The 24,218-nt window shown below is 37.9% G+C and overlaps 1 protein-coding gene across 1 annotated transcript in view; it reads right to left on the bottom strand.

Moving 5' to 3' along the window:
• The window catches only part of ppp2r5b (protein phosphatase 2, regulatory subunit B', beta), a 52,586-nt gene extending 41,018 nt beyond the window's left edge, over positions 1 to 11,568 (bottom strand). Inside the window, exon 1 of the mRNA XM_023298759.3 lies at positions 10,148 to 11,568. Coding sequence (XP_023154527.1) covers positions 10,148 to 10,340 — 193 coding nt within the window. The 5' untranslated portion in view covers positions 10,341 to 11,568. The remainder of the gene's footprint in view (positions 1 to 10,147) is intronic.
• Between the last annotated feature and the right edge of the window lie 12,650 nt (positions 11,569 to 24,218).

Here is a 24,218-nt window from a genome sequence, read left to right as displayed (position 1 = left end):
GAATGTGACAAGTTAGATATTAACCTTCTCCTGTCGTTTTTTTGGGCTACTTCAAACACAGGTATTATATTTAACAATGTACTTCTGAGTCCTTCTGCATCCACGTAAGGCGGATAGAGTTTGTTCTTAAAAAGATGCTTTTCCCTTATTCTATTCAATTTCACAAGGTTCTCTAACATTTCAATGTGCATCTCTGATGGAATGTTTTTCTTCTAATCCCCTCATTGTTAGCAGTGAAAATGGCCCATTTTTGATTACGTTATGAAACACAAGCAGCAGTGTATTTTGGTACTTCTGCAGACAGCAGTGGGAGCATTTGAAATGCATTTCCTATCAGAAACAGAAGGATTGCAAAAGCATTCTTTGACCTGGTAAACAGGATCTAGTGGGCTGATAGCATAATCAGGAAAATTATCAGCCCACTGCTAAACGCTGCTAGAAAATGTTGCTAAGAGATAACTCGCTGTCCTGCAGTACAGATCCTTATTTATATCTTAAACAGGAATATGAGACACTGATACTTCATATAACCATGTTACCTGAAACATGTAACAAAATCTAAGTCTTCCTGTGATCTCACTCAGCTTCAATTCACCATCTGTTCCTCCGTGCACCACAGTCTGATTCACTTACATTGTCTGCGGCGCATGTTTCATATCTGCAGGCTGTTTCATGGCTTTTAGAGATGCTTAAATGCTACCACCAGCCAGTAGAATGGGTGTCGTGCAGGTACAGGAGATTTAACTCTCTCTATGCTCACACAACATCCTTTAGGGCCTGATGAAGTTATTTGAAGCCACTCAGCAGCCCTGTGGAAAGCCACTACTGCTGGCAGCTAATGATGGAAACTTCAAGGACCGACAGCATCATGCACAGCTATTTTACTTAGAACTATATTCCTTTTGCATGGTTGAAAAATCAATTAGATGTACTGGTGCTAGTTTGTATGCTGAAGGGTGTTTGCATGAAACACATTTCTATTATTTACATGATATGAGTGCTTTCATTTTAATGTTTTTTTCTGAGTTGTTTTGAGAATTCAGCACCTCGATAAGAACACTGGAGCTGATCATGTTGATTCATTTTCAAAACAGCAATTATGCCCGGCGCTGTTCTGCAGCTTCACTGGAGTGGAAGATAATGATAAACAGCTAGGTATCAATTTTTGATGAGAAGAAATCCAGCTCCATGGCCGACTGTAAGAAACAGCTGTGGTAAAAATTGGACTATTAAAATTTTTTGGCTTCATCTGCTGCTGTTTTCCAGATTAGATGGACGGCCTGACAAAATTTAGCTTTTCATTTAACTAGGACGACGAAACTAGAGCCTCTGGTGACACTTGGTTCACAGGAATAGTTTTAGTGTGATCATCTTGTGACTTCCAAATACACACACATGTTTGCTAATGCCCTAATTTTAAATTTAGAAGAAAATTGTGGGTTTTCTTTTTCATATAACCAGCAACCCTCAACTTTTCTTATGTATTGGGTGTATTTTCACACCATCCCAGGCCTGTACCTTCACAATTCGCCAAAAATGCAGTGAGATAGTAAAAGTTTGCAGCAGTGAAGGCTCACAGAAGGTGCCACTGGGCCCAGCTGAGCAGAAAGTCTGGTTTGTGTGGTTTTTTTTTGGTCTCTGAGCTCCTGCTGGGAAAGCTGCTGGCAGCAACAATGTTCCTCAAGATCTCAAGATAAACCAGAAAGCATCCCATGATCACCCTGCAAACATACATGCTTCACACAGTTGCAAACAGACTCAGGCCTTAATAAACATTTGACTGCAACATTTTTAGTGAGATTTCATCCTCAGGCAGCTCAGGACAGAATCACTGACTTGCTGCATCGTAAAACCTACAAAGGTCAAACTTATTCCCAACCCCTAGTTCTTATCCTGGTAATTTGCAATGCAGAACATATTTCTATGAGTAATTTCTATGCGCAGTGGTAACATTTCCACCTGCAGTGAAAATGCATTCGCTTTCATTCAGGTGGTCGATTGTTCTATTTGCAGCCACATAATCGCATTTCCACCTATTTTGATTGCGTTTCTACTCAGACTGGTGATATTTCTACACATGATGCCTTTCTGTGATGTTTCTGTCCTTGCAGATGATGTCTTTAATCCTTCACAGGAATATTTTTTCTCAGATAGAGTCCTGCTATGTAGATTGATTTGCATCTAGATGTCACTTACTGACTGTAAAAAAAATCTTAAAAAAAATCAGCTAGTCCGGTAGTCTTATAACACATATTTGTATTTAACCAGGGACGACTCAGATGCATGCAACACCCACAGCAGGAGAGCAACAGAGGAAGAAGAGTAAAAGTCTGCAAATTAGCTTCAAGGGGAATTGAGACAGAGTCTATTTCAAGGTCAAAAGGAATCTAATGCTGCCTTGGTTACTGTAGCTTTAGGATCCTGTTTTAATAGCTATTTACAGTTAGCGCCGCAATCTCAGAACCACATTTGTACAAACTCTCTTTGGTGTGGCCATAAATCTTAATCACAAGTTTGTTTATGTGCTGACTAGACGTTGGGTAGGAATGTGACCTTAGTCTGGTTAGCGTGCGTGCGACAGGACAACACCCGTGACCGGGAAGCCGGGCTGGTGTCTGTGGCCCCGAGGGACAGCATCACAGCTGGGAAGAAGCGCTGAGCTCACAGCCTCTTCTCTGGTTAGATAGATAGCTGCAGTGTAACTAAAGACATGCAGGACGACGACCATGAGGCGGCCGAGGACTACCAAGCTCCTCAAGTAATTATTACAGATAAATCTGCAACAAACGGCATAGTTTTACAAAATATAGCCTGTTACCTGTTCTCAAAAGTAACTCCGTAATCTAAAGGTAAATAGCAACCCTGTAACAGCAACAGTGTAGCTCAGGGGTGTCAAACTCATCTTAGTTCAGGGTCCGCATTCAGCCCAATTTGATCTCAAGTGGGCCGGACCAGTACAGTACAACATAATAACCTATAAATAACCGCAACTCCAAAAACAAGACACGAAGCGACAAAAACGATACACAAAACAGCGAATAAAGCAAAACACAAAATGACAAAAATAAGATAAAAAACATAAGCAAGACAAAAAGGAAACACAAAATGAAAAAAACAAGTAGCAAAACGACAAAAACATGAGATAAATGACAAAAGTCAGACAAAAAAAGACAAAATACAACAAAAACAGGACAAAATATTACAAAAATGAGACATAAGCTGACAAAAATGAGACACAAAAGAGCAAAAGTGAGAAACAATGACAAAAAAATGAGATAAACATGAAACGAAACAAAACAGAGACAAATAATTAGACAAAAAAGTTACAAAATGACAAAAAAATGACACAAATGACACAAGTGAGACAAAAAAAAGACACAAAATGCCGAAGCGAGACAAAAAATAACGGCGAGAAACAAAACGACAAAAACATGAGGCAAACAACAAAAGTCAGAAAACAACAAAAAACAATATTTCAAAAACGAGACACAAATTGACAAAAGAACAATGAGCAATCCAGTATTTTACTTTATGATCAAAACACTTTTCATGGTCTACAAAATAATTTTAAATTTATAGTTTTACAAATTTACAATTTGCAGTTCATGTCTTCTCTGTAATTTTTACACTTTACAAAACTTTGCTACCCAAACCACAAAAACCACACAAAGTTTTATCTGCATTCTGGATGGAAGCAATAGAATGGTAAGCTGGCTAGATAACTTTAATGATCTGCCTCTGTAGCAAAACTCGTCTGCACCTTAATCCAAACAAGTTTATCAAATGTTAGCTACGCATATTGGCTACGTATGTATATACTGTATGTTTCGGGACACTAGTTTCAGTGGTGCAATGCAATGGTTTGCACATTCCACATTTGTTCCACATTCAAGCAGTGTGGGACTCGAACCAATCTGGTCTTACATTCGTCTCAGTACACTTCGTCACAACTTGGTCTCTGTTTGGGCATTCTTGTCTACAACACTAGCTAACAGCTAGATAAGGACAGATCATATTTTGCTTGCTTGCAGTGTTGTTCTGGTCGGGCACAAATGGAAACAGTAATCAGATGACAGCAGCCAGTTAGATCTACTGGGTTACCATCCAGAAGCATTAACTCCCAGCACCATTTTTACTGGACACCATTATCAGATATTTTATTATTTAATGTGATGATTTCGGTGTAGAGAGAAAAGAGAGGAATGCGATGCTTTCATCGTGTCTGAAAACAATTCTAACACCCATCCGGTGGCTCTGTGACAGTGTGACAGCAGATATTAGATGTTTTAATTTGCCTGGATCCCAGAGAAACACTAAGTTTATCGAGCCCTGGTTCCTCGCTGCAGCTTAATCATCATCTCATTTGGGGCTGAAAACTTTTAGCAGTGCTTACATTGAAGCTCCATTTTTAACAGGAACATTTAGATGGTGAAAAAAAAAGTGGTGTCATTCAAAATGGAGCGGCTGCTAATTGTGATAAAAAGACCAATCCCAGCATTAAACAACAGCAACAGAGATGTGAAGTAGTAACAGTAATGGATAGAAAATGCTTCCTTGAGACAAATGTTCGCCATAAATTCTATATTTTAAACAAGCATATCCATTTATGGTGAGATAAACTGTCTGCTGCAGAAGAGCGCAACCACTTTGAAGTCCAGAACCGATCCAAGAACACTGTGTGCAGAGAGTAGTGAAATGCCAGTGAGTGAGTGTACATGTGCACATGCTGCAGGCCAAACATGACTGCACTGTAAAAAGGGATTATAGGGTCTCAGTACCCTTGACCCTTTGTCTATGGATTAATTGGCCGTCTTGAACATCCCTGCTGCTCTTTCAATGGCCGGTTCAGCCTTTCAGATCAGTTCTCTGCCGACTGTCTCACCTCAAGATCACGTTCTGCACGTTTACTGAGAAAAAACACTGAGATGCTCTTTACTGCAACTTCAGTCCATGTGCAGAGAAACATTAGTAACACTCATGCATGTTGTTATTCGAGAAACACTTAGAGGTCAACTGCAGAACATCAGTCCTTCAACTAGAAGGTACATCAATGCCTGGTTCAACAACCTACTAGTAAAGCAGATGTGCACTTCAGTAAATAATTGAACCAGCCTGGTAAGTGTATGTATTTATCCATTATCCATAGCGTCACAAATAAATACTGAAGGATTACCATTCATTGGAAACAAAAGATGCATTTCAGCAGACAACAAAGACAATTCTCCTGACTATGAAGTAAGTTTTGCTGCATATCATTTGACGAATCTGTGGTCAACATATTAGATGATTCTGCAAAATCCCAGATTAATACAAAAGTTTTTAGTGACCTCCCATCCACTACCAGATCTCTAACATCCACCCTGCTACATGAAGAGCACAACACTTCTGTTCCTGAAGATTCCTCAGCTGCATTTACCAGAACAATTGACCTACAGATTGGCTTTATTTTCTTCTTTCTTCTCCAATTACGAAAAAAAGTTATTCTAGAAGAGGACAGACACTGTTTCATACTCTACTGGTGACAAATCTGCAAAGATACTCGCTCTGACAGGATCTCATTCCGGTGGCTTGAGGATATGAAGTGTCTCATAGATCAACTACAATTATCCTGAAATCACTGCATTTTACCATGCACATATATTACTGTACACTGTGCACGGTGCTGATACAAAGATACTGCAGAGGAACCGACCAAAGAACTGACCTGTTTTAACCCTCGTGTTGTTCTGCAGATCAAAACTGACCCGTTTTAAACTATGAAAATGTGGGGAAAAAAAATATATTTTCACAGTGAAACTTCTGATGTCCACTTTTTCAACATTTTTGGGGAATCTGTGAACATTTTTTGGTGGAAGAAAAGAAATGTTAAAAATGCGAATTTTGCTGGATTTTGGTTGATTTTTTTGTGAATGTTCTTAAAGAAAATATTAGAAGTTTTACTGATATATATGTAAACATGTTAGATATTTTTAGGATTTTTTTTGGAAGACTTTTACTCATTTTTTGAAAACATTGACAAGAATTTTCTTGCCAAGTTTGGGGGATTTTTTTTTTTTTTTTTTTTAAACAAAACTTTTAAGGGAAACTTTTAAGGAATTATTGGAATTTTCTTCCTGAAGGTTTTGCAAATTTTCAGAAATTTGGGGAATTGTTTTGCTGAATTTTGGGATTTTTTTCAGACAAGGAAATAATATTTTTTGGTGCCCGTAAATGAGGACAACAGGAGGGTTAAAACTAGAATCAATAAACTAAAGATGTGTTTGACACTAATTTATGTTGTTCAGTTTATTTCAGGCAACAACATCTGATGTAAACTTGTTGTTGAGCCAAATTTCCTACCTGTACTTCAAATATTTCACTTTAGTGGCTACCTGCATTTCCTACAGTAGCTTTTAAATACTAAAAATGAGGGTTCTCTGAGATGTCTTGAAGCTACTGCGAACAGAGAAAGAAAACGTCTGTTTGTTTCCCCCCACTATTGATGGTAAATCTGCAGAGCTGCTAGCTATGGCTGCGTTTTTTGGTCTTTCTGTTTTGCTTATGCTCTTTTGTAGACTCATATCAGAAAAATTGATGTTTATTGTTGACAATCTTTAACAGGAACTCTCGTCTTTGTCATTACAGCAGTGCTGAAATTGCACAGATTTATTACTAGTTGTCTGTTATACAACAATAAACAGCGAAATGGATCCCAAGACGGCATGATAGTTGCTATTTCAGGGTGGATTTTGTGTTTATTTTTGCTGACTAGTGTTTTCTTGTGTCACGTCTTCTTCATTGTTAAATGTCAAATCTTTTTGTGTCTCTTATGTTTCATCTCAACTAAATATGAAGCTTGGCTCAGGGCTCAAAGTGCAAGCACTGTGCTGCTACTGCTGCTGCTAGGAGGAGTAGTTGAAATTAACAAAAGGGAACGTGAGTCCCTGAAGGGCGAAACACCCACAAGTCTGTCTACACTTGGCCTACATACTGCCCGCTAGAGAGTTCCCCCACACCAGACGTTTCTCCTGCACCGATGCTGCAGGATCTTACTATTGGTTCCTCCTGGGGATCCGGAAACAGTGCCGCAGCAGTGCAGCAGCCATGTAATAACTGGGACTCCTGGAGTAAAAGGTGCTGCACGGATGCAACGAAAACCTTCCATCATCATGCAACCAGCCACCACCCCACACGCCTGGGAGGAAGCTAAAGCTCAGGGAATGAGGTGTAAAAAAAACACATAAGAGCAGAGACACTGGCGCAAGCACCTTGTACCATCTCTAGAAGCAGAAAGGTCTCCTCTTCGTCGAAGGTTAATGGGGAGAGATTGCAGACTACATGAAAGGAGGTGTAACCTTATAAAGAGAGGCCAGAGGCAAATGTGAGGACGTACAATCTGTCTTTGTGCAGCACACACAGGTGAAGGAGAGACAGAAGACCTGCAAGGCTGAGATGAAGAGGTAGAGCAGTGAGGATATAGAAAATATATAAATATAAAAAAGGTAGGAAGACAGAGCAGTGAGGTTTGTTGACTGAGTGGACTGACTGTATAGGTACAAATATACTGATTCTGACATCTGTGAGTCCAGAATGGCAGCAAACTCCTTTAATGGCAGTTGCTCTTTGATCAAGCAACAAAAAGTGTTCTAAACCTATCCCACTGGAGAGCCGGAAGCAGATGCATTCCAACTTTTTTGTATTAACTTCGCAATTTCTACAGTTATTCCAATGAAAAAAGAACATCGAAATGCTACTTTTCCATGACTGTCCGCTGTAAAACCTGAGCAGGTAGTCGGTTTTGGACATCTGACTTAAATTTAGTACTAAAATAACTAAATTAAAGCAAATGTGCAATAAATTCTAATATATACTAGAGCCCATAATGGCAGTCAACTTATTTATTGGCATTTGCTCTTTGATCAGCTGAAGATGTTCAGAAAGTAAATCTTTGTTATGATCAAACAGCTAATCAGTCCAACTTTTTGTATTAATTTAGCAATTTCTACGGCTATTCCTACAAATAAAGAATACTCAAATGCTACTTTACTCTGTTAAAATCAAGCAAGTAGTCAGTTTTGGACATTTCTGACATAAACGTACTGCCTAAAAACTAAGTCTAGCAACAAAACATCTACTAAAGCAACTGTGCAATAAAATCCAATATATAGAAGAGTAAACTCCTCTAATGTCAAATGCTCTTTGATCAACCAGCCAAAGATATTCAAAAAATAAATCCTCCCATGTGAAAGATGGAAGCAGAAAACGATATATATATACATATATATATATATATATATATATATATATATAGGCTTAGTTATTCCTCTCAGTTCACAAATCGATTAATAAACTCATCATTCCAACTTTTATGCATGAATTTAGCAATTTCTACAGCTATTCCTACAACTAAAGAACCTAAATGCTACTTTTCACAACATCGAATTAGTCAGTTTTGAAAATCTGCTGCCTAACTTCTGAGTCTAGCAACAAAAACAACATCTGATAAACAAAATGTGAAATAAATTCTAATATACAGAAGAGCCCTTAATGGCAGTAAACTCCTCTAATGGCAAAACCAAAATATATTCAATTTTAATAATACATTTACTCATTTTAGAGCTGGAAACTTTTTGTGCATTAATTTAGCACTTCCTGTAGCTATTCCTATAAATAAACAACATCTAAATGCTATTTCTCCACAACCGTCCACTGAGAAACATCAAACTTGAGCGAGGAAATGCAGACAGCACTGGGTTTGAGAATAAAAGTCATTAAGTTCCACATCTTGTGCAGCCTCATGCTGTCAATCTGAGAGGACACTAAACACACTGGCACAGATCAAAGAAGTGGCCTCTGCAAGCTAACAGCAGCTCTGGGATTAGAGCTATGGCAACAACAGGCCTGCAAATACAGCAGCTCTGAACCAGTCTGAATGTCAAGATCTTTACATTGCCACAAGTATCCGTCATATTGTCTTGTCTGAGGATGGTTTGACACGGTCGTCTCATCCACATGAAGGGAAAAGGCCTCGACATGGAGAGCTGCAAGGAGATGTTTGATGGTGTTCTCCTGAGGCTCCATATCAGCTCATTTGCTACCAAAATCTTACAGTCAAATTACATAAGGTAACCCATAACAACAGACTGAGAGTCTGAGAAAAACAGAAGAATAATCAAAACTAGAAGGATTACGAGGAACATTGTCATTTCCTGAAAGTCGCTCATTTGTTTTCGGTTAATTTTCATCTTCAAGAGAATTAATCACATCTCGCCACGACTCACTGAATGTAAATGGAAGGATTTTTCAATTTATTGCTTATTGGAGTGAGGGAATGTATCAGCACCTGTTCTGACATGAAATTAACCCTCCTGTTGTCCTTATTTACAGGCTGAAAAAAATCCAAATATTCAGCAAAAAAAATCCACAAATTTCTGAAAATTTGCAAAACCTTCAGGAAGAAAATTCCAATAATTCCTTAAAAGTTTGCCTTAAAAGTTTTATTTTAAAAAATCACCCAAATTTGGCAAGAAAATTCTTGTAAATATTTTGAAAAAATGAGTAAAAATCTTCCAAAAAAAATCCTTAAAATATCTGAAGTGATTACATATATATTAGTAAAACTTCTAATATTTTTTTAAGAACATTCACAAAAAATCAACCAAAATCCAGCGAAATTCATTGGATTTTGGTTGATTTTTTTGTGAATGTTCTTAAAGAAACATTTTTAACATTTATTTTTTCCACTAAAAAATGTTCAAAGATTTCCCAAAAATGTTGAAAATATGGACATCAGAAGTTTCATTGTGAAAATATATTTTTTCTCCACATTTTCAAACTTTAAAACGGATCAATTTTGACCCACAGGACGACACGAGGGTTAATTGATGAGGTTGTTTTAAAAAGTTGCTTCGATAATTCATGTCAATCAGGCCTATCTGTTGATAGATAACGATAAAAACTGAGTGTCCCGGGGCAGAACACAACAAAAAGTACACTGGATTTCATGTGTTTGTGTGTCAGGAAGAGAATATTATCCGACATTCATCAATAGAAACCAGTCACTACAGTGTGCAGGTGTGAGTGAGGTGGTGACTCCACTGCGATTTACCCCACGGTGCTGTTTGTGACACTGACCCACGGCTGCTGCTACAGTAAATCAGAGCCTCACCTTTGAGCAGGGGCAGTGGGGTGAGCTCCACCTGGGAGCTCTGGTAGCGGAACTGGGACGAGCTGTGGGACCTCCTCTGCCGGGCTCTGCGCATGGAGCGCCGCGGGAAGCCGTCCACCTTCTCCGCGGACGGCACCGAGAAGCTGGTGGTCGGCGAGGACGGGCTGGACGGAGGCAGCTTGGTCGTCTCCATGATGGCGGTTGCGCGTCCGTGCCTTTTTTTTTTTTTTTTTTTTTTTGCCAAAGTGCGTTAAAAAATAAATTTAAAAAAAAGAATGGAGGAGAGAGGATGGAGGAAGGAAGAAGTGGGTGGCTTTTCTGAATCACAGATCAATTGATCAGACGCTGGAAGGGGGGGAGGGAAGGAGGAGGAGGAGAGGGGTGAGAGATAAAGGGGGAGGGGGGCGGGGGGGAGAAAGGTGCAGAGGAGGAGAGAGGTTTTCTGGATGTCCAGTCCCCCCCTCTGAGCTGCGCGCCTCGCTGCCTGTATCAGAGCCGGACTGGAAATGGCAGCATCAGCACCATCCCTGAATCTTCTGGCTTTTACGCACAGATCGCTGGTGGAACATCCTCCTGATGATGCTCAGACAGGCGCGTCTCCTCACACACACACGCACGCACGCACGCGCGCACACACACACACACACACACACACCTCTCTGCTGCTGTATTGGCGTCACACACACACACACATGCACGCACACACGCACACTAAGTCATCGGCCTAAATTTGGATATTTATTTCTGTGTGTTTTCATGCAGCTGAGCTCCTTCCAGACAGGGAGAAAGAAAAAAAAAAACACTCCTCCTCCTTGTTTATCTGGATCAAACGTACTCCAGGTCCAGTTTATTCTCCTCGATGATGCTCCTTATCAATAAAAATCGGTCCTGGCGGTGAGTGATGATATCATAAAATCATCAATCTGGGCCCACCTCGGCTGCCGCATCACTGTTGTCCTTCTGGCTCGTTTTTTTTTCTCCTCGGATCTTTCTCCGCCGTTTATTCTTCTGATTTTTCCCCCTCTCCTTTCTCTGTAATAATGTTGTTCTCGTCGCGGTTCACACCCCTCCACACAGCCTCCTCCTCCTCCCTCCTCTGCCGTCCTCCAGCCGTATCAGGGCGGGGAAACAAACCTCACCGCGCCGACATGTGCAGGTCCTCCGCCAGCGATGCAACGCCGAGCCCCGCTCCGCTTCACACCTCCGCGGTGAGAGAAAATAGGAGAAGAAAAGGACGGAAAAAAAGAAACAGGAGTCGCTCCTCCTCGCAGAAGCAGCCAGGAGAGGAAGAAGAAGAGGGGAAAAAACCCTCGCAGGCCCGTGTTATACAATAGCACCCCCTCTATGTCTGTCAGACTGACGCGTTCTGCTCCTGTCCCCCTTCTCGGTTCCCGTTATCCGGTTGTCCTACAGTGTCTCGGCGAGTTGCGTCAAGACGCACCAAGTGGAGCAGGAGGAGACAGGAAGTCAGGCGGTCCGGCTTTCAAAAGAAAACAAGAGAGACAGTAGATGTGTGTTAATTTATGGCAGTGGTGTCAAACTCATTTTAGTTCACATTCAACCCAATTTGATCTCCAGTGGTCCGGATTAGTAAAATTCTAACATAATATCCGATAAATTACCACAACTCCAAATTTTTCTTATGTTTTTGTGCAAAAAAAAGTACATTCTGAAAATATTCACATTTAACCGTCATGTCGTCCTGTGGGTCAAAATTGATTTTAAAGTTTGAAAATGTGGAGAAAAAATACGTTTTCACAGTGAAACTTCTGATGTCCACATTTTCAACATTTTTGGGAAATCTTTGAACATTTTTTAGTGGAAAAAAACAAATGTTAAAAATGTTTCTTAAGAACATTCACATAAAAATCAACCAAAATCCAGCGAATTTTGCTGGATTTTGGTTGATTTTTATGTGAATGTTCTTAAAGAAAATATTAGAAGTTTTACTGATATATATGGAATCACTTTAGATATTTTTAGAATTTTTTGGAAGATTATTTATTTTTTGAAAATATTTAGAAGAATTTTTTTTGCTAAATTTGGGGGATTTTTTTTTTTAAATAAAACTTTTAAGGGAAACTTTTAAAGAATTATTGGAATTTTCCTCCTGAAAGTTTTGCAAATTTTCCAAAATTTGTGGAATTTCTTTGCTGAATTTTTGGATTTTTTTTCAGACAAGGACACAATATATTTTGGTGCCCATAAATGAAGACAACAGGAGGGTTAAGGAACTATCTTTCTGCAAAACATCATGAACAAACTGAAATTTCTTATGAAAAGTAAGTTCAATTTCAACAACATTCAGCCTCAGTTTATCATTTACACATTACAACGTACAGATCACAGTGTTTCTACAAAGGAACAAACATTTTGTCCAGCCATCTGGAACTTAATGATATAGTATTTCACTTTAAAAAAGACAAAAAACAACAAAAACAAGACAAAATATTGCAAAAAATGAGACAAAATGACAAAAGCGAGAAACAAAATGACAAAAATGAGACAAACGACATGACACAAAACAAAAAAAGTGACATAAAAATTAGACAAAAAAGTTACAAAGTGACAAAAAAATTGACAAATGAGACATAATGACAAAAGCGTGAAACAAAACGACACACACAATACACAAAATAAATAAAGCAAAACACAAAATGACAAAAATGAGATAAAAAACACAAGCAACACAAACAGGAAACACAAAACGACAAAAACGAGAAACAAAATGACAAAAACATGAGACAAACGACAAAATTCAGACGAAAAACAACAAAAACAAGACAAAATTTTACAAAAATGAGACAAAATGACAAAAGATCGAGCAATCTAGTATTTTACTTTATGATCAAGACAACTTGTCATGGTCTAGAAATAATTTTAAATTTATGGTTTTACAAATGTACAATCTGCAGTTAATGTCTTCTCTGTCATGTTTACAATTTGAGGGCCGGATTGGACCCTCTGGAGGGCCGGTTTTGGCCCGCGGGCCACATGTTTGACACCCCTGGTTTATGGGATCTGATTAACCTGAAGCGAAAACAGTTCCTGGGTTCAAAATAACCACTTTCCTTCCCTCTCTGTGCCATATACAAAACTGTAAACAAAAAAAAAGTTCCATCCATCCATCCATCCATTATCTATACACAGCTTAATCCTCACTAGGGTCGCGGGGGGGCTGGAGTCTATCCCAGCTGACTCGGGCGAAGGCAGGGGACACCCTAGACAGGTCACCAGTCTGTCACAGGGCTACATATACAGACAAACAGTCCATCTCACATTCACACCTACGGGCAATTTAGAATAATCAATTAACCTCAGCATATTTTTGGACTGTGGGAGGAAGCCGGAGTACCCGGAGAAAACCCACGCATGCACAGGGAGAACATGCAAACTCCATGCAGAAAGATCCCGGGAAAGCCGGGACGCGAACCAGGGATCTTCTTGCTGCAAGGCGAAAGTGCTAACCACTACGCCACTGTGCAAAAAAAAGTTTTTAATTTTAATTTTTTAAAATTCCATTTTACAGGTTTTTGCAGTTTTTACACAAATTGCAGATAATAACTAATAAAAATCATAGAAAAAAGTTGACATTTACATGTTAACTGCAAAGAAAACTGAACAAAACCTATATTTTCCCATTATTTCATTTAAGAAGGTGCATAGCTTAAGCATAGTTGAAACTGTAAAGGTCTAGATTTTAATACATATATATAAATATAAAACACAAAACAATACCCATAAGAATGACAATGAAGCTTGCCCATTGGATATGTATTATTTATTTTGGTGTACTTTTGTATTGTCATAATTATAAATAACTGTAAATAATTCCAAAAAATGTACAAACAAGTAAATAAATTAAAGTAGTTTTTTTTTTTTTTTTTAAACTCTGAATGAATTTGTTTTTTAAGAAGACACTGACTAACCCTTGCCAAAAACTTACAAAAAGCTAATTAATTACACGGAAACATTTGCATGCATATTCAATTAAGGTAACCCAACCGATTTTTGAGTGCAAACATATTTAACTAAATCTTAGACCTTTACATTTTTAAATTAGTCAGCTAAAGTTGAATTTTACATACTTTTTGTAGAGTTTTAATCCTTAATATTTAAGTTTCCATAGATAACAAATCAAGTTATTTAATTCAATATTTAGGTTAAGCCATAATGTCCATCTTAGTTTTCCTTATTTTTCTACTGGAAAGCACTTTAGTGCAATGCTGCGTAAAATAAGTAACTGCAATTTGACTTGGCAAGGCTTCAAGATCAGGTAATAAGACCGCTTGTTAGCAGAGCAGCTGATATTTTGGTTTATGACACCAGTGTTAAAGTAGAAATTACACTTTGTACAGGCCCTGACTTAAAGGAAACAAATGAAATAGACGTGAGTTTCAAACATTGACCCATTTCCCTTGATAATTAACATTTATTTGTGCTATTTGGGAAACTACAACTCTGAACACACAGCAGTGACTGTAAATTAAGCAGCCTCTTCAGAGTTAAGCTCGAAGAATCCCCGGACAGGTTGGTTAATTTGAGTCTGCCAAGTGAGGCTTACTGACATAACAGGATCCCTGAAGAACTAAAGATAAACATCATTTGAAGCGAGGTGTTGACTTGAAGGGAAAAAAGAAAGAAAAAGGGATTGAAAGATTCTCAGTGACATCTCTAATGCAGTCTTTCAAATGCCAGAGATCAATGTATCTGCAGTAACTGACAGCGAGATGCACCAAAATAAACTCTGATCTCTGGAGTCACTGATCAGCTGCAACACTAAATCCACACAACAGCTCTGAGTCATCACCTCTGACGGCATCCTGTGGATTCTGGCAGCAGATCATTTGGGTGCTGTGGCTTGGAGGATCAGATTTGTTCCAGAGCATCTCGTGGATACTCGATTAGAATCTGGGGCGTCTGAAGGCCGGGTCAACACCTCCTGCTCTAATTGAGTTGTTCCTGGAAAGCTGTGGCAGTGTGGAGGAGGCCAGTTAGAGTCCTGTCTCTGCAGTAACGTTCAGGAAGTAACATCAAACTCCAGGACTGAAGGTTTCCCAGCAGAACACTGCACAATAATGAGATGCAAAACATTTCACCGGTTAGTGGTTTTGATGTCGCAGCTGGTCAGCATGAATGTGGGCCAACCTGTGATTCTGTCATTTTAATATTTCTTTTGGTGCTGCACTGCACTGAAAAAATACATTAAAAACACAGAAAGACTGTGTAAAAAGTTTCACTGTGAAAATATATTTTTTTTCCCACATTTTCAAAGTTTAAAACAGGTCAGTTTTGACCCGCAGGATGACACGAGGGTTAAATACACACAATTTTCTCCATTCTCCTAAGAAATTCATGGCGACGATGTCAGTCCTGCACAAAGGCTGTATTTCTGCATTTACGTTCAAACCCTGATGTGCCAGGAGCCTGCAGAGTAAACATTTGCCATATCGTTTCAGGGCATGTTACCCTTCAATCTGGTTTTATTTTGAAGGCGGATGCCTCCACGTCTCACTCCTTCCGCCTTGACGCAGGTTCCTCAGCCTAAAGGTGGTGCAAGGAGAGAGAGAGGACCGAGGCTCCTCACTGCGGATGACGCTACAGGACGGATTTATTTATTTATATGCTTTTATTTACGCGTCCCGGCTGCGCTTTCTTTAAAAGCCGCTCCACGGTGAACGGGTGCGTCATTAGAGCCTCTCCCGCATCACCTCTGGATGCCGTTCGTGCGCCCCCGTTATGAAATATTCGCATCTGTCTAACTCCCCCCCCACCCCCACCCCCATTTTTTCCTCCTATATGAGGTCTGTTCGCCTGCTGAGGTTGTAGTTGAGGATCAGGTCTATTGTTCTCCTCTCCCCACTTGTTCTCCGTCTTTTACGCACAGGGACGCACGGACGCGTCTCCATCTCCCCATCAGTCACACCTCAGCTGCACTGAGTGTCTTTTTGTACAATCTTATACATAATAGGTGCCTTTGCGAACCTTCACCCTCCTCCTCCTCTTGACTGTCCCAGGTGAGCTCAGCCACTTGCCCTCTGGGAAAACCGGAGGGAGAAGGACAGGTGTTGTGCCAAAAAGTGATCCTGTACCAAAAATATATCCTCTTTGCGTTATTTTATCTGTTCTGTAGAATAAAATATAACCAATCCAGCTGTTTTACCTGCTGGAATAGTTTCAAAGAACCACGTCAGCTCATATGATGCATTCATGATGGTTATATTGTTAAGATTATTTATATAGGATAGAATAGGATACCTGCAAACAAGATAATTTATTTAATTTATTTATTTAACCCTCGTGTCGTCCTGCGGGTCAAAATTGACCCGTTTTAAAGTTTGAAAATGTGGGGAAAAAATACATATATTTTCACAGTGAAACTTCTGATGTCCACATTTTCAACATTTTTGGGAAATCTTTGAACATTTTTTGGTGGAAAAAAGAAATGTTAAAATGTTTCTTAAGAACATTCACATAAAAATCAACCAAAATCCAGCGAAATTCGCTGGATTTTGGTTGATTTTTATGCTAATAACGGTATTAGCTCAACATAAATTCAGCTTGTAATCTGTCTTAATGGCTAACTAGCTGACTTTGTTATTCAGTAAACTAATTGATAGCATTAAGCTAATATCTACACACCATGATGTAACTAATGACTCCATTTTCAGATGAGCTTGTTCAAATAGTTTTATTTTATTTTTAATTTTTACATTCAGCCCTTAAAAAGCTATTTTCCACAGGCCATTCAATAAGTGAGTTGTAAAAGTAAAATCTGCAGTCAAGCGTCATTTGTTTACACCGCCGCTGCTAAATCCTAGAGGAAACACTGTGTATGTATATATATATATATACACACACACACACAAAGATTCCAAGGATATAAAATGATTGTTATTCAACTCTAATGCAAAAGTAATAATGTAGCACTTTGCTTTAATTTGTGCTTAACAGAGAGAATATAATATGTAAAATGTCAGAATGGAACCACTGTGTGTGCTGGAAAACACGTACCTGTGAGTAACTGTGCTGGGGTAGGGGAAGGACACACTCCATATGGAGTTAAATTAACCACCTGACCTCCTCTGGAAAACATATATGCAAGAAACATATGAATAGCATTTAAAAATAAATCCTGTAGTGATGTAATTTTGGCTGCTACTTGACATAATGTTGGCTCTTGAGAATTTTAGCATTATGAAGTCACAGTCAGAACATTCTCACATTCTGAAAGCAGCAGTTTGAAAACTTAAAAAAAGAGACTCACTCTGTAGCAGGACACACTCTCTTCGGGTATCTGAAAGTATTTGTATCTTCAAGTCATCTTATTTTAAACTCCAAATGTGTAAACTGTGCAAAAATACATGCAAGTCATATACAACAACTCTAAAGCTGTATGAGGTATTTTATTCTTTCGGTTTACATTTTTATGTTGAATAGAAACACAGTTACTGCTTATGGTAATGCAAATCTACGTGAAACCAGACTGAATGTGCAGCATCACACACTAGCAAAAATACTATAAGAAGATATAATTGTGTATAACTATGTTATTGTTTCTGAAAGAAACTGTGGTTAAAGAAGAAAAAAGTTACATTTCACCCAGGGTTGGGTATTTACCCAAAATATCCAACCCTAGCAGTTACACAGATGAACAAACAAGTTATTTAAAATTACCCTGATGTATCAGAATTACTGCCACTCACTATATACTGCTGTCATGTCCTGGGATTTTAGTTTTGTCTGAGGCCCAAAGAATGCTAGTGATGAGTTTCAGTTCAAATGTCTGCGGACTCAAGTTACAAATTTCTATTCACATCAATCATCACAATGAAAAACACTCAGAGAGTGCAGTACTCCGCCAAGGAATGCAGTCAGAAATGCAGCTTTTTTTGTTTTTTTAGAAATGAATCATTTGTTTGATAGTTATTGATGATAAGAAATCATGGCAACAAAGAATATGGCCATTTAATATAGATGTTCCCACAAATAAAATGACCTTGCACTGAGCACAGGCCTGTGTTATGCATTTATACGTTATGCACGGATACTGAATCATGTGACCTAAATATGTAGCGGGTGGCAGGAATTGATGGGACTCAGAAACACCCCCACAATTTAATCAATTGTTTCTTGTATCATGACTGATGGATAAGTCCTGATAAGTCCGCAGTGTTTGATTTGTAATAGGATTGTAATCATGTGATCGTCAGCAGGCAGCTGACGTAGTGTTCACTTGTCATAGTTACAGTGACGCTGTCCCGCTATCTCACAATGATACAGAAATCTTTAACAAATCCGTGGATCCAGACTATAAACAACATCACTGCCAAAATCTAACTACTTGGTCCTTGTGTCATTTCTGACCTCTGAAAATTTCATCCAAATCCATTAGTCCTTTTTTGAGTAATGTTGTGAACAGATGGACAGACAGACAAACCGACACCGATCAACACCAAACTCCGCCAAAGCTCCAAATCCTTGGCAGCATAAAAATGTGACTTTGTTCATAACATGTGGACAGAGCCTGACAGCTGTTGCTAGGCAACATCATCAAAGGCAATTGAATGATGTCACATGATGATGTCACATAAGAATGATGATGTCACAATAGATGTCACATTCAACTGGAAAAGTTTATAAATTGGGTACAGCAGACAGAAAGAAACCAGACGACATGGAACAGGAGATGGACACACTGAAGAAGCAGCTTAACCTCAGAGACCTGCACATCTGCCAACCCCAGCAAGAAATGGATGATACATCCGCCGTACCAATCATCAAAGCCAAAAAGCAGCTGGAAATAAACCAAAAACTGCAGGAGGAGACAGAACAATTAGAAGAGAAAGCAAGACAGCTGCAGCAGAATGCTGTTAACCTCTCACAGGTAGCTCAACTGGAACATCTAGTTGAAACGAAACAACAAAAGAATCAAAGTCTAAGGAAAGACTTAAATGCATTTCAGGATCAAGCGGATGAGGCTCTACAAGGCGATAGAAATAATGACCACAGGAATGAAATCCAAAAAACATCCACTGACACCCAGCAAGAAGTGGACAAGATGAAGGAGCAGCTCAGCCTAAAAGACATGAAAATAGAGAAACTACAGCAAGGGATAGAGGGTGTCTCTGTGATCCTTATAAAAGCCAGAAAGCACCTGGAGATAAATAAGGAACTGCAGAAGGAACACGAACTATTGGAAGAAAAAAAGCAAGAATTGCAGCAAAATGCTCAACTCACCAAGTTGGCCCAACAAGAAGATATGTTAGTAATAAGACAAAAAGAAATGTCCACGATGCACGCTGACGTCCAGCGAGAAGTGAACGAGCTGAGGGAGCAGCTAAGGCTAAGAGATGCAGAGATACTGAGACTCCGAGAGGAGATGGACTCCACGACTCTCACCAAAGCTAACACACAAGTGGCCAAAACAGAACATCCGCTCCCAATCAAGCAACAACAAATTGAAAGTCTGAGGCCAAACTTACAAGAGTTTGAGTATCAAGTGGATGAGAGTCAACAAAATGACAGGAATGATGAGCTGACGGAAGAAATCCAGAACATATCTGCAACATACGGTGACCCCCAGCAGGAGGTGGATAAACTGAAGGAGCAGCTACACCTCACTGAGTTAGAAAACCAGGCACTTGAGGCCGAATGGAGGAACAAGCACACTGTTTCAGAGCAGATGCTCAGAACAGAGGTGGCCAAGAGACAGAAGGTGGAGCAGGACAAGAAGGAACTGGAGGATGAAAACAAGAAGATGCTGATGGTGAAGTTGGGTGTGGAAGAAAAATATGAAAAAGTGAAGGAAGAATTGGAGAAGGTAAATAGAGACCTGCAGCAGAGAGAGAGAGAAAGTCTCAGGCAGGAATTACGTGACTTTGAATGTCAAGAAGACACTCAGGCACAGCAAACTGACAGCCTCCAGAAGCCTGCTAACATTCAGCTGCTTGAGACTCCTGCTGCAGAACTTCCACAGGTAGATACTCCTACAGCTCAGAGAAGAGGATGGTGGCAATGGTGTGCTCAAGGTCTATGTAAAACAGCCTTCCGCATTGGCATCACCGCTGTGAGTGCTATTGCTTATAGTTACCTGACTGCTCAATACACAGACTACTACAATCCAAACAGTCTGTACCGTCTGGTAGAGCCCCACTGCACCCTGCAAAGCACCGGACCTATTCCCTTCTAAACATCTAAGGATGATGAACAGGACTCCTCAGAGGCTTGCAGGAAGCATGAGTGAATGATGACCTGTCACTTAATAAGAGTAGGAATTAGCTTATATTTTAAGAGTAGATATGTATTTACATATTTGTGACAGGTAAGGTTTTAACGCACTTTGGTTTAACTTAGAAAGTGCGTAACAGAAATAATGAAACGTTTAAGATTTTTAAGAAAATTTTTAAAATAATATCAGAGTAATAATATAGCACTTTGCTTTAACTTTTCCTTTTTTAGTTTAACAGAAAGCATAAAACATTAAAAACTTTAAAAAGGGCTTCAAAGCCCTCACCTCAAAAAAAGAATAAATAAAAAAAATTTTAAAATGTACTTGCATTTGGATGCAATATATTTAACACAAATCTGATCAGTTCCCCTAAGCTGCATTTACCACACAATCCTGTCATCATTTTAAATAAAAAGTTTAGTTTTTTTTTTTTTTTTAAAAACCTAGTCAATGTAAGTGATTACTTGAACACAGTCCATATACAGTCTCAACTTCTTTTGACCATTTCGAGTTACTTCGCTATCTTGAAGTCTTCATGTCTTGGGTTTTTAATCCTTCAAACTACACTCTGCTCCCACCAAAGGTTGGATTGCATTAAAAGTAACATTTAAGCAATATTTTATTCCAGGGACATCTGAAGAAACCCAGATCCTTGTGACTGCTGGGAGACACTGGCTAACTGTAATGTAGTTACCACACATAATGCTAAAAATGCATCAAAATAAAATAAGGAAGGGTCTTTCAAATACACCAACGTGAATGAAAATGTCTACTAATTCACAATATTTACAAAGAGTCTTTTAATTCAGGTATTCAAGTGCTAATACTTTTAGCAAAGTCAAATGGGACATGGAGTGGATTATGTCACCATGTTATATGATTATATAATATGGTCACATAACATTATATGTCCAGAATCTAGCCCTTTCCTTCAAAGCAACCTCAAAACCATTCATTTTGACAACTTCAGACCAGGAAAATACTTCAGTTTTGTTAAAAGATGAGCAATACCGCCCAAGAAAAGACCTGAAATGAAAACTGACGATATGTACCGGTCACAAGGGGAAATTATGGTGGTGGGTTTCTTACCTCGGTTTACTTTGGCAGTGGAGACACCAGAGGAGCTCTGCTGGTTAGCTTCACCAGATGCTATTATTAGGCAGTTGAGGACAAAACTGTGGTTAGCAGAACTCTATTATTGTACAATACTGCAATAAATGAGGGCTAATCTATAAAATATGTTACCAAGTTTAAATTCAAACAGGTAACATTAGTTTGTAGTCTGATAATAGTCATATAAGCTACTAACAAGAGTAAAAGGTCATGTTAGCCTCTCTGGAACGCAAATCTACATGTAGGTGCTAAATGCTAACATGCTAAAAAAGACAAGTGAGGCTGATGGGATTGTAATTAACTCTGCAAATCAAACTATTACACAAATAATACTTAAATACTTACAGTTAGAGCAACCACCTCACAAAAATCCTAATTTCATTCACGTTTAATTGAGTTGAGTTGAATTAATCTTCCTCTGCATTCAAAGGTGTTTTTAATTTGAACTTAAGGATTTTTAAAAGCGAATTACTCATAAAAAATTAAGTTGTTTCAATAATATTTCCACATTGTTAAAAGCGAAGTTTTCATGTATTGTGTACTTAATTACAATAATTGTAAACACAAGTGTTTAAATTGGCAAACTTTAAAAATAATAAGTTGCTCCACTTTTAATTAGCAAAATCAGATCTAAAGATGAAGAAAAATGAATTCATCAAGCCAATTTTATTAAGTTACATCAACCTGAATTTTGGTTTAAATCAAATTACACAGGAATTTGAGTTTACATTTCATATTTGGTTGATGCAATAACCAACGTTATTATGTCAAAGCAACTCATCAAAAATGTTTGTAACATAAAGGTATATTCAAATCACTAAATTAGATTTTTTTGTCATTCAGCCATGCTTCCATTTAAGTGGTAGAAAAAAGTTCTATGAATTATATTTTACAGCATAGACTGATAACCAATATTTGGAATAGATATATGTTTGTACTAAAGATGAAAACCTTTATGTCAAAATTTAGAATACCACAAACTCCAACAAAATTCTAGTCTATAAAATCTCAGAATTTGGTTTCCTAAAACCGAATAGAAACGAACCGGAAAGGAACCAGAAAGTATTAACTTCTGCACTTTGGTGGAGGAGGCATGACTGAGCAGAACACAAAATATAAATGATGGACATTGTTCACGACTCACTATTTGACTTCACTATTGAGAACTGCTTTTTTTCTCTCTAAACTTTTTGTTATTGCACAGCCTTGAGTCAAATTGCATTTCGCTTCCCATACTGTATGAAGAAGTGACAAATAAAAAACCTTAACTTTTTTGTTTTAAAAAAAGCTGAAAGCATGTGAGTTGTGGGAAGAGGCTGTAAGTTAGTCATGGGATGTACGTGGCGGGAGGTAAATGACTGCAATGCTTCTATTTGGTGAGAAGTCCATTAATAACGTCACATTCTAACATAACATGGGGTATATTATATGAATGCAGACAAGAACACAGTCAAATACAGTTTTGCAGAGAAAGTACTAGAGTCAAATTACTTTTTCAGTTATTTTCCTATATATATTTAAATTGTGCACTATTTAGAGAACTGCAATTTTAAAGAATGTTTTTGAAACACACCAAAATGTCCAAAGAACTACAAAAATAACTAAGTAACCATTACATTTTGATTATTTAAAGTTTTTTTTTTTTTTTTTTTTTTTTTACATAAAAATGCTGGTAAAATACATTCACAGATTCACTATAATTTAACAAATATCCCCTTTCCTTATTTAATGGATATGGTTCAAATGAAGCGTAGTAGTGTTAATATATCTTTAAAGTTTGATCCAATTGGGGACAATTAAAAGAAAAAGAAGCAATGATGCTGTAACTTTATAGTTAAATTAGATATATTTTGCAGAATTAAATGAGTTTTCAAAAGCAAAAATGTTGAATTAATTTGTTTTCATCAGTGCATAATATCCATAACACTGGTAATCTTTAAAATAAAAAAAAACAACTATCATCATTATTATGGAATAAAAATGGGTAATTTTTTTTACACATGTAAATATCCTTCAGTAGGAGTAAAAAATTCAGAATCTCACGTAAAATAAGGCTAGAAAATGTATTTTAACTTTAAAAAACTATTAAAATTACTATAGTTTTCAGACAAAATTATCCATTATTTACAGAATAGTAAATAATAGTTTTTACAGCTTGTTTTTTTTTTTACATTGTGGTCTTTCAGTATGAGAGCAATAATTTCTTCAGATTTTATAATGATTTTGTTGCACAATTCTTGCTCTCAGAACTGAACTCCACAAGTAGTTCAATGCCAGGTATGACGCAGACCAAAAAAATCACCACTGCCTCCTTGCAGGCTGAACGTTAAATGAAGAATCTTGATTAAATATAGCAAAGAAACTCTACACAGCACAAACTAACAGGCTGTGGCAGCAAATCTGATGTAAAAAAACGACAATTTTTCTAAGAATGTCACTCATATCACATTATGTCAAATATAATCACTTATTTTTGATATCAAATTGCATCATTCAGCCTTAATTAGATCAAAATTAAAAACTGACCAAAAATGCAACTCTTTAGCAAAATGTTTTTATTTGTAGGTAGCTTTTCCTGTTGCATAAATATATCATCTGATGCATGTTAAATACAAACAGTCACACAACTAAAGGCCTCACACTAAATCAGAGGAGTCGCATATATATATATATATATATATATATATATATATATATATATATATATATATATATATATATATATAT

This window comes from Amphiprion ocellaris, chromosome 23 (assembly GCF_022539595.1).
Source record: "Amphiprion ocellaris isolate individual 3 ecotype Okinawa chromosome 23, ASM2253959v1, whole genome shotgun sequence".
Classification (NCBI taxonomy): domain Eukaryota; kingdom Metazoa; phylum Chordata; class Actinopteri; family Pomacentridae; genus Amphiprion; species Amphiprion ocellaris.
Note: the sequence above shows the minus strand (reverse complement) of the source record. Positions and strands in the feature narration are given on the sequence as shown.